This window comes from Alexandromys fortis, unplaced genomic scaffold (assembly GCF_014885135.2).
Source record: "Alexandromys fortis isolate MF-2015 unplaced genomic scaffold, M_Fortis_MF-2015_v1.1 scaffold_23, whole genome shotgun sequence".
Lineage (NCBI taxonomy): Eukaryota > Metazoa > Chordata > Mammalia > Rodentia > Cricetidae > Alexandromys > Alexandromys fortis.
This window is the reverse complement of record NW_026067907.1, coordinates 6,314,850-6,326,991: the sequence shown is the minus strand read 5'-3', so window position 1 is coordinate 6,326,991 and position 12,142 is coordinate 6,314,850. Positions and strand designations below refer to the sequence as shown.

General features: G+C 39.7%; 1 protein-coding gene across 4 annotated transcripts in view; it reads right to left on the bottom strand.

The window, feature by feature from the left end:
- Positions 1-12,142, bottom strand: part of Tulp4 (TUB like protein 4) — a 153,814-nt gene that overhangs the window by 106,388 nt on the left and 35,284 nt on the right. For all 4 annotated transcript variants that reach the window (XM_050135776.1, XM_050135777.1, XM_050135778.1 and 1 more), the window contains one exon: positions 7,131-9,110. In XM_050135776.1, coding sequence (XP_049991733.1) covers positions 7,131-7,382 — 252 coding nt within the window. In that variant the 5' untranslated portion in view covers positions 7,383-9,110. The remainder of the gene's footprint in view (positions 1-7,130; positions 9,111-12,142) is intronic.

Below are 12,142 nucleotides of genomic sequence, written 5' to 3'. Positions count from 1 at the left end.
AAAGAAAGAAAGAAAGAAAGAAAGAAAGAAAGAAAGAAAGAAAGAAAGAAAGAAAGAAAGAAAGAAAGAAAGAAAGAAAGAAAGAAAGAAGAAAGAAAGAAAGAAAGAAAGAAAGAAAGAAAGAAAGAAAGAAAGAGGGAAGAGAGAAAAGAGAAGAAAAAGAAAATAAATAAAAGAGAAAATTTAAGAACTCTTTTTCCCCTTAAGTAATTCCTTTGGTAAAGAGAAAAATGTTGATTTATACTGAAGATCCTAACTCCAATAAGTGATTTCAATCTTAAAAATAAGCAATTCGGTATTTCAAAAATAATTAAAATGAAAACTAAACAAGTACACTTGCTCGTGTGAAGTCCTTCCCTAACTGACCACATTCAATCACTTTTGTTTTCTGTAGGAATAAAATCATTTCTCAAAGTCCTAAATATAAACTCATAGCATCTTACAAAGTCTTTAAACATTTATTTCTGCTACCAACAAGTCTACAGTCTTTAATAATTAGTGCTTCTAATGTAATTTTCTTTAACACTTGTTTCTGAGGGCCTAAAAGTATAAAAAAAGAAAGAAAAAGAACTTAGCAGATTTAAACACTGTTATACAGGGTGGGTTATACAGAGAGGGGGAAAAAGATGCTATTGCCCTGAACAGGAGGTATTCTAGGATAAAGAAAGGTCTCTAAGACACAGACAGTGTCTTCTGCATTTTAGAAGATCAAATCTAACTAGGCCAAGTGGAAAAACCAACATATGTCACAGAGCATTCCCTAAAACAGCAACAATGATGAAGAGAAACCAAATGTAGGTTGCCAGAAGGGTATAATAAAAGCACCCAGCAGTGCAATCTTAGGCAAAACATACAGGCTTGTTTGTTTTGGAAGCTCAGAGTCAAGTGTGTGGGTAGATACAAAGAGAATCCCTTCTTACCACATCCCATGGCAGCTTTGATTTTTAGACCAAAAACAAAATAAAACAAAACAACAACCTCCTAAACTATGATGCCCATTGCCAAGTGTTCTAAGGATACATTTCTGCAATTAGACATAAAGGGCTTGTTGAAATGTCTTCTAACAATTCTATGTACACTGAAGGTCATAGGTCAAGTTCTGTTGTCTTGAGAAGCAGCTGCACAAGTTTCCTATAATAGCTACTCAGGAGCACCTTGCAAATAAGAAAGCAAAACACAGGCTGGAGAGATGGATCAGAGGTTAAGAGCACCATCTGCTCTTTCAGAAGTCCTGAGTTCAAATCCAACAACCACATGTTGGCTCAGTCATCTAAAATGACATCTGGTGCTCTCTTCTGGCCTACACGGGCATATGCAGGCAGAACACTGTATACATACATACATATAGACAAACAGACAGACAGATAAATCTAGAAGGGAGGAGGAAGAAAGAAAGGAACACACTATAGGCTCCCAGTATCCTAGGAACCCCAAACTGAGGGTGGAACTAGTAACAGCAGCCTCGTCTCTCTCAATGGAGTGCCCCCTACCCCTACAACTCCCCATCAGTTTTTGTAAACCTCCAGTGCTTCTCTCACTTCACATTCTACTCTTCCATTCGGGAATCACCAAGACATTCAGCTATACTTTCCAGTGTTGTAAGAAGGCTGCTCGCTGGTTCCTGGCTGCTCAGCCCCGAAATAATCACAAAGAGACTATATCATTTGCAATACTGTTTGGTCAATAGTTTAAGCATATTTCTGGCTAACTCTTACATCTTAATTTAACTCATCTCCATTAATCTGTGCATCACCACAAGGTCATGGCCTACCAGAAAAATTTCAGTGAATCTGCCTCCTGCGGCTTCATGACTTCTCCTTGACTCCACCTCCTTTCTCCCAGCATTCAGTTTAGTTCCCCCCACCCCACCTACATAAATTTGCCCTATCAACAGGACAAGGCAGTTTCTTTATTAACCAATGGTATTCACAGCATACAGACGGGAATCCCAAACCATTCCAGCCAGCCAAGGAAATGCAAAATGCAAATGAAGAAAACCCTAAGGATTATTACAGAGTATTGGGGGAAACTCACTGATATCTCCAAGTTCTATGTTCCAGGACAAAGAACTGTACCAGGGACACATGGATATTAATAGAAACAGTGTATATAAATAAAGATAAAATCACTCCCAAGAATAGGAGTGATCTAATGATCTGGGAAAAGACATCCACTAGGACATAAGGCTCAATACCCTTTACAGGTCATTTACATAGGACCTTCCTCTCCCATCTTTGTATATAGGAGTCAGCTTTTTCCCCTCACATTATGTTCTGTCTGTTGCATTAGCAACAGGTAGAAAAAGGTTTCAAGTCCTCTGGAGACTGGCTTCTTTCACTATGTTACTCTTGATGCCAAGGTCTCCAGCTCCTATTCCCCTATCACAGGATGACAGTGCATCTGAGAACAGGTCTTAGGGAGGGAGGGAGGGACGGAGGGAGGGACGGGCGAGCAGATTCCATATAATCCCTGGGTTTGCTGGCCAGCCAGCCCAACCTAGTATATGAGACCCCGTCTCAAAAACCAAGACAGCTCTCAGAGATTGACACCTCCTCCCCTCCCCTACACTCCTCCCTCCCTCCCTCCCTCTCTCCCTCTCTCTCTCTCTTTCTCTCTCTTTCTCTCTCTCTCTCTCTCTCTCTCTCTCTCTCTCTCTCTCTCTCTCTCACACACACACACACACACAGAGAATTAAAATAGTTTAGTAATACAAAATCTTAAATTTTACTATTTTCAGGTTCTTACAAAAATACTGGAAAGTAAAAGGCACTAGGATCTGAAAGGAGTAAGAAGCAAAGGGAATACCCAAGATGATAATCACAAAAGGGAGTTCTGGAAATCAGATGGGAAACAAACCACTGAGTAACTCTAATCAAGATGTAGTAGCACAAATGATTCCCAGGTGGAGCACTCCAGGGACAAAGTTAGAACAAGTGAACGACATACAGAATGGAGTCACAGTGAAGATAAAAGCACTGAACAGAATACTGATTTCTATATTCACATTTGCTTTCTTAACTTTTTTTTCTCTGAAAATGATATTTTAATGGTGTTTGGAGTATACAAAAATGCTGCTTTATTCCACCCACAAACAACTCTACTACTGCTTTTTATGACTATGTCTGGCCCCACTTGACCAGCCATGCCTTCTTCTAATCTCCAGCACTTCACTGTCACAGGCACAGGGAACAACCCCTCACAACCATTCACTGTCTGCTCGTCACAGCGCCTCTTCAGTTCACCTTCTGGAAACAGTGTCATGTGGAAGGAATACAGAAGTAAATTCGAATCCCAAGTCTGCCATCATCTAGCCCTGTAGTCTTAAGGAAGATCTCCTCTCTGAGCTGCAATTCCTTTGACATTATAGCATAGTTAATACCAAGTTGTAGAGAGTTTTTCAGTGGCTAAAAAATAATGAACATGAAGAACTTATGGAGTATAGATGAAACTGTATCGGCAACAGCAACAGTATAGCCACCTGAATGGTAGCCATTGTGATATCCAAGTCATCTAGGCTGGCAGAGTTCTTGTTTCATCACTCTCCTCACTAAGCACAAATAGACTATCTATGGAGAATCTGTGTGAGAAACACAAGCTTTGTGGGCTTTGCTGGCTTTAACACAGAATGAATTTTCTCAGTAGAATTCGTGTATATATTACTAAATGTTAAATTCTGCAAAATGCTTATAAATCAAAGTTTTCAATGCCACAATAAAACCCATTACTTTGTATGTTAACTTAATGAGTTTTAAAAAGTGTTTTCAACTCTTGTGGATTTAAGAAAGCTTATGTGGGGCTGGAGAGATGGCTCAGTGGTTAAGGGCATTGCGGGCTCTTCCAAAGGACCTGAGTTCGATTCCCAGCAACCACATGGTGGCTCACAACCATCTGTAATGAGGTCTGGTGTCCTCTTCTGGCCTACAGACATATATGCAAACAGAATAGTGTGTCCATAATAAATAATTAAATATTTAAAAAAAAAGAAAGAAAGAAAGAAAGAAAGAAAGAAAGAAAGAAAGAAAGAAAGAAAGAAAGAAAGAAAAAAAGAAAGCTTGTGCCCTAAGGTGTAGATCTGGAGTCCGGCTCTGAGTCTTCACCACAGAGCATGACAGAGCCATAAAACTGAATTTAAAAACTCCTCATAATCCAGACATTTCTGTTGTTTTTTTTTTCTAGAATTGTGATGCATGCCATGCAGTGGTTTTTAAGAGGGGAAAAAGTACTTTAGAAATAATTTCTGTAATATTTTAGTAACTCTTGGGGAAACTAAGTATGTACTGTTAAGTACAATCTCCAGAAAAGCTAGGTGAAAATGTTTAGGGAAAAGAGCTGTAAAGAGGCTTGACTAGATGTGGTGGTAAAGGAAGATGGAGAAAACAGTGTTTATGATATGGAAGCCGGATACAGAGGGAAATCTTGCTGTAACGATTGAATTTGGGACCAGAAATCCTCATGGATATCAGAGAACCTGGACTGCTGACTCTTCACATCTACTGAAATGGAGGTACCAGGGACTGGTCTGAAGGTAGAGGGGCCGGTGGGAAAGGAGTTATATGTAGGAGACTGCTCTTTCATTTCCCGACCACTCAGACCCTAATAATCACACAGAAACTGTAATAACTACAACACTGCTAGGCCTATTAGCTTGGGCTTTTTATTAACAAACTCTTACATCTTAAATTGAGCCATTTTTATTAATCTGTGTATTGCCACAAGGCTGTGGTTTCGGGTCCTTCTTTTTCAGTGGCTACATGGTATCTCTCTGAATCTACCTACTCTCTATATACCTCTTCCAGCCTGGCTATATTCTGTCCTGCTATAGGCTGAAGCAGCTTCTTTATTAACCAAAGGTAATAAAACATATTCATAGCATACAGAGGGGGATCCCACACCAATTATACTGGAGTGACTATGACCTGATACTCCTGAAGCTCAATCTTAAATCTCATACATCAAATTGGACAATACAATCTGGAAGCAGAGGGAGAAGACAGGAGACAGAAATGTAGGAGCCCTTAGATTTCAAGACAGGGTTTCGCTGTTGCTTTGGAGCCTGTCCTGGAACTAGCTCTTGTGGACCAGGCTGGCCTTGAACTCACAGAGATCCGCCTGCCTCTGCCTCCTGAGTGTTGGGATTAAAGGTGTGAGCTACCATCGTCTGGCACTAGACTGTTGGTTTTACAAACTGCTGTTTGTAAAAACTATTGGTTTCCCATTGACATAAGATACAGAATTTGTCCATTCTGTTGATGAGCATTTGGGTTTCTTCCAGTTTTTGGCTGTTAGAATCATAACTGCTGTGAACATTCATGTATAGTGTATATCTTTTGGTAGAGCTATGCACACAGAAAGTAGAATTTCTGAGTTATAGTGTTGGCATGTAAGAATAGAAATTGCCAAATAAGTTTTCCAGAGTGGTTATACCATTTTATATTCCACTATTGAAATTTTCAGTTGTAAAGCCAGGTTGAGAGTCTGCTTCCAGTGCAATTTTAATTAGGAAGGAAGGAAGGAAGGAAGGAAGGAAGGAAGGAAGGAAGGAAGGAAGGAAGGAAGGAAGGAAGGACAGACTAACAATGTACACAACAGGGATGAAGGGATGAATCTACTACACTGAGTAAAAGAAGTATATAATGAGAAACACGGGTTACCCTTCAGTGGGGACACGCCTTACTAACACAGAAGGACCTCCTAAAAGTCCTGATGGATACTACACCAAGATGAGACAGGAACTTGCTCTCTTTTCAGTCTGAAGATTTCATAGAGGTAAGGGCTCTCTAGCAGCTTAACTGCTTTGCTTTTCTGATCTTCAGTTTGAACCCCAGTATCTGTCTCTGGGTTTTTATTATTTGTGCTACAATAAGCTACCTAGTATAAGATATTTTATTACAACACCCAGAATGGTCTGAGATGAACGTAAAGGCAGAGAAGGAACAGCAGCAGGTCCCTGTAACAGGTGCTGGAATACCCCATAGCTAATATGGTGGGAGTTTACATGTGAAACTCTAAGTTATATTGCTACAGTATGAATGCTGAGCTCCTCTCTAAATCCCTAAGTTGAAATATAACCTAAAGGGAAGGCCTTTATACAGCTATTAAGTCATGGGAGCAGAGCCCTCATGAAAGGGACTGGTACTCTTATTGGAGATTCCAGAGGATTCTTGACTTTTTTCCAACAAGAAAGAACCTGCAGTGTACAAGTCAGAAGAACATACCCTTATTATTCCCACCAAACGCTGCAAGTTGGCAACCCAGATTTCAGGCCGACCGCCAGAAATATGGGAAGTAAGTCTCCACTGTTCATAAACTACCAAATCTGTGGTATTTAGTTAGAGCAATCTGGATAGATTAAGATGCATAGCCCCAAAGTACTATTTTAAGATACCTGAGATTTTCACAGATTTCTTGTAACACTCAAATAGGCTAATGAACAATAAAGCATATTATCATGGTGTTGTACAAATAAACAGCAAGAAACTATCAATCATGCATGGTCTTCTTTTAAATACAGTTGTTAGCATTTAAGCATTCCTCAACAAACAGTAGAATAAACCTTTGGGTTTTAGAGGGCCAGACTATATAGAACACATAAACATCAGTACAATAGAGTCTATACAATGTGAAAAAATGAGTCTTTTCCTAGTCTCAATAAAAAAAAAAAAAAGAAAAAAGAAAAAAAAATGAGTCTTGTCAAAGCGGATGTTAGCTAGTGTAATTGGTTACTGAGGTAGAAGCAGCACCACTGTGGTTCCTTTCACAATGAGCCTCAAGATAGAATACACCCTTCTCTGTCATGGAAACTAGGAACCTGAAAGGCTAGTTATGATCATCTAGTCTGATTCTTCCACCCTAATCAGAAACCCAAACAACTGTACCTCTCACAGAAGCAGAAACAGCAACTCTCCAGAGGCATGGGGAGGAAAGGACAAAAGGAGGGAACAAGTGACTTCCTTGTGGAAGGTCAGGACTCTGTGAACAATGCCCACCTTAGCAGCTATCTTTCTTGGTGGCATATAGGAGAGAGAATTCACCAAGTCTAAGAAGCTGAAATAAAGTTTGGGGCCAGGGAGGAGACTCAAAAAGATCACTAGAAGTGACCACAGAAAAAACGAAACAAAGCCACATCTTACCTCACTGTTGTGGCCTCGCAGGTTGAAGTTGATCCTCTGTGGAGTACTGCGGTCTCTGCGACAGTGACTAGAGGTGAAAGTCACCCCTACCACACCACGCCCATTGCCTGTGGCCAACCATCCTTCTTCATAGTAGCGCCTTCTGCACACAGGCTTCTCCTTCTCACTCTTGGGGACACGCCCTTTCCAGGACAGGCAGAGGATGTTGGAGTCACTGCAAAGCACAGGCCCATGTTCCACTGCTGCATACATACTTTTTTCAATAAATTATTTCACTTAAAAAGTATTAAGAATTTCAAGCCAAGTTCTTTCATTGGCTTATTTTTGTGGCTGGACTTGGTTTGGTTTGGTTTCTCCTTTAGCTACAACTGCTCTAGAGTCTAATTAAGGTCAGTATCTTATAACGATCCACTGAATGCATAGTGAAAAAAATTCCTCTCTAAAAGATAACATCAGTCTGCTAAGAAAGGTATACCTAAAAACACATGGGGTCCATTTTCATTTCAAAGTTCTTGGGAAAAACACGCCAATCCTCTGAAGAAAGAGCTGTTAGTGTGTGGTGACAGAAATTAAGTTCTCTTTGTCTTTACTCTGTTTGATTATTCTCAGCCTGAAATTCCAGTTTTGTGTAATGTGATTCCAGAGATAAAAGGTTGTGAACACACAGATTTCAAGTAACTTAAGGCGGTAAGAATCCCTCTAGCTGAAATTTTCTATTCAAAAGTTCAAATTCAGACAATGACCATACAAGATCATCTTCCTTCTGAACTCACCCTCCGGCACGCTTTCTAAACTAGGCAAATTTCTGTTGTCTAGCTGAAAAAGGTTGGTTGCATGAGGGAAAAGGCACACTAATGTGCAAAAAATTCAGGCCGGAGCTCGTGTGCAGACAGCAGCCCAAATTTTAGGAAGAGAAACACTTTGCCCAATGTTCACAACCAGAAGTTTCCTGTCTCAAAGACTGGCCCTGTGTCCCTAGGAACATGGGGCTCCCTGGAATGACTCTCCCATTGACTGGAGCATCCCTCAGTGCCATAGGGACTAGAGCAAAGTCCCTTCCCTCAGCAGAGGAAGAGGCTAGAGCTTCAATCTGGACCAAGTGCTTTCCTTACTCATACTTCTTGCTGACAAAGAGACTGCAGGAGTTTGTTTTTCCTTTAACTCGTTTCTCTGCGTTTTTGTTCCTAAAGATCACGTATTCTTCTATCTTGTGAAAAAAAAAAGGATCTTGGAATTAAGTCCATTAAATCATCTTCCTCTCATAGGCAAGTCTTTAAACCATCCACCCAGGTGTGCAGCAGAGTCCCCCAAGCTGTACCATCTCTTGAGAACAGCTCTGCGCTTTGCTGAAAAGACACCTTCTTGTTCACATTCAAGCCTGTTCACACACCTCTCAACCAAGAAAGGTTTTTCCTTGATACTTATTTTGTAATTGACAGTTCCAATTAGTATTTTAAAATACCTTAATTATGCAGAAAAGAAAAAGATAATAAATAAAAATTTTCAAATAGTTAGCTAAAGACACAAAGAAAACTGTTCCTTTTCAGATCCGTCCCCTCACTGGAGCCACGAGCACAGTAAAAGCTACTGAATTTCAATCCAGAGTTTTAAAATCTGTTCCTTCTTTATAAACTGGAGGGGTATTCTTGAGGCTTAATCTGTGTGATTTTTTTTCTTCTGCAAACTTGCTTTGCCCATGAACACCGTAAGGAAAATTTGCCATTAGTGATGGACTGTCCTCCAGGGACTCCAGACCCCAGCAGGATGAAGTTGTTCCATTTGATGCTTAAGATTAATGTTCATCAGTTGCAAAACTCTCAATGTGCAGAATGAGCCTGCCCTCTTATGAAGGTGTATGTGTAGAGAAAGCTCTCCCATATACAGACGCACTCTTCAACTGGCACGTGGGGGGTTTGCTTTCCCGGTTAATTCAGGAGCCATCAGGTTGTTCATTGTCTGAAGGTCTTATACTCTCACAATCTGTAAAACAACAATGACAAAATGGATATGCATATTTTTAAAAATAGCAAATAAAAGTTGTAACAAATAAGTGCTGGAGCCAAAACTAAAGGGCAGGTTCACATTTGCCACTATCTGATGAAGCCACTTGTAGACACTGCTAGCATCTGAGTAGTAAATGGATATGAACTTTAGAAGACAAGCAACAGGAGTCACCCGCCACACACTATCATGTTAAACCTGTCAACAGCACCGGACTATCCTCTCTAAAACTCTGGGCCCTCAGTGTGGGTCTTTCCCCTATTAATGACTTGGTGTATGTAAGCATTCTCAAAAATGAAACTCAAAAGGCCCAGGAAAATTAGTGGAATCAGTTTGTAGGTTTTTGGGTTTTTCCCCATCATTATTAAAGAATATTTGTTATTAAAGAATAACACAAAGCAACAAGGGCCTTTAAAAAGCTCTTGTCTCTGATGGTTAGCCACTCACTGAGCAAGGCATAGCTGATTTTTCAGCCTTCAACTTTTCTACTTGCTACAAATTCCTAGAACAGTGCTCTCAACCTTCCTAATGTTACAGTCCTTTAATGCTGTGCCTCATGTTTTGGTGACCCCCCAACCATAGTTATTTTCATTGCTAGTTCATAACTTTAATTTTGCTATGGTATTGAATCATAATGTAAATATCTGATATGCAGATGGTATTCAGCCACCCCCGTGAAAGAACCATCAAAATCCCAGAGGGGTTGTGACCCACAGGTTGAGAACCACTGCACTAGATCATCTTCTGCTGTCTTCAACATTTGCACCAATTTGCAAAAGCAACAGTGATCAAACTGTCAAGTCTATCAAGACTCAGCAGAGAAATTTCAACTACACTAGAAGGCTATGGAATTTTTTTTTAAGCCAGATTATCTTCACGAGAGACTTAAACCAGCATTTTAAAAAATTATTTTTGAGACTGAGTCTTGCTAGTTCCTTGGACTCAGGATCCTCCCACTTTCCAAAATCAACAAGATTTCAAGCATATGCCACCAGACCTGGCAATAATTTAATTAAATACTGACCTTTGCTAACAGCAGCAAAAAAATATTTTACAAAATGCTGACCCTTTAAGTTTGTAACTTTTTAATATTTCACATTATAGATTATCAAATAAGCATAAAACACTTCTAATGATGGTCAGAGTATATGAGAATCCTAAGGGGGGAGTATTTATATACAGCTGCAGTGGCAACCCGAGCTCACCATGCTTCCACAAACACCCTATCTACTGAAAAGAGTAAATGACAAACTGAGCATTTATTTATTCATTTGTCTACTGAACATTTTCTTGAACACGAACAAAGGGAGCCCTGTTACTTATGCAATAATTGTGGCCAAAATAAAAACTGAGCTTTCAAATTATAATCAGAATTTTGAGAACATAGGCATCTAGTATTATAGATTATAGCCATATAGATTATAAAGCATTATAGATACTATAAGCATATAGTATTAAAGATATATAGCTCCCTAAAGCTCAAAGACCTTTCCCATGCAGCTGAAGGTAATACTACTACATGAATGAATGAATTTTCTATTTTATATCACTTTATACTCCTATGATTTGTCCCCAAGAGGTTCATGTGCTGGAAGCTTGGTTTCTCAGTGTGTCACACTGAAAGGTGGTAAGACCATTAGGAAGGAGTTCAGGTGCCAATTAGTGGAATTACCTGAGGATTAATGCTGGTCTCACACACGAGTTAGAGCTCACATTAGTAAAAATGAGCTCTTCCAAGAGTAGATGCTGTAAAAGAGTGAGCATGGTCCCTTCTTGCTTTCTCTTGTCATGTGATCTCTCTCACACACTTGTGTGACAAGATGTAATTTGCTTTGTTATGGCACAGCTAGAAGGCACTCGCCAAAGACCAAAAAATGAGCTGGCTTCAAGCAGTGGTGACCCACGCCTTTAATCCCTGCACCCGGGAGCAGAGGCAGGCAGATCTCTGTGAGTTTAAGGCCAGCCTGAGCTACACAGAAAGTTCCAGGACAGCCTGGGCTACACAGAGAATCTACTCAGTCTCCAAAACTAAGAACTTTTCACTCTAAAAATGCTCAGTTTTGTTTTAGGTAAAACACAAAATGGACTAGGCATGTCAGTACTCAGAAGATGCATGTCCTTAGTGAAGTACTAAATTCCAGATGACCATAATGATGAGAAAAACTGCATCTAAGTAAAAGACAAAAATCTTACTATGTAGCCCAAGCTGGTCAGGAAAGCCTTGAACTCAATTTCTGCCTGCTTCAGCCTCTGAAGAGCTCAGATTACAGGCAAAACAAAAAGAAAAAAAAGTTATTAATGGGGGATTTCACTTCTGTATTTCAAAATATATATGCGTGTATATATATACACACACATATATATTTACCAATTATATATAAAAGCTATTTGGTGTGTGTGTATATAAATATATTTAAGAAATTGTAACTTGAATTGGGCAGTGATGGCCACACACCTTTAACCCCAGCCCTTGGGAGGCAGAGGCAAGCAGATCTCAGTTGAAAAGCTCAGGCAGAAAAGTTGAAAGTGAGTTGGAGTTAGCTTGGTCTACGTGACAAGTTCCAGGACAGCAAGAACTACACAGAGAGTCTCTGTCTCAAAACACCAATCAACCAACAACAACAAAAAACTTTCTTCGAATATATTCATATTACACTGATTGGCTACCAATTACAATCATTGTTATACTAACCACCTAATGAAAATCTACACCAAAGCCAAATCTCAACAACAAACTTATAACTTTGTAAGTAAAAGGAAACAAAAGTAGAATATATAAGAAATATGTGATGCAATTTTCTTGACTAACAAATTATGGGTGTTGACTCCCCAGTTACTTGTTGTACATGGAACAGCAGGCTGCATCCCACCGCCCTGGCTTACACCCAGGCTGGAAGGCTACTTGTTGTCAGCTTATGCTTGAAATAATCACATAGAGATCGTATTAATTAAATTATTGCCTGGCCCATTAGCTCTAGCCTATTATTGGCTAACTCTCACATCTTGATTAA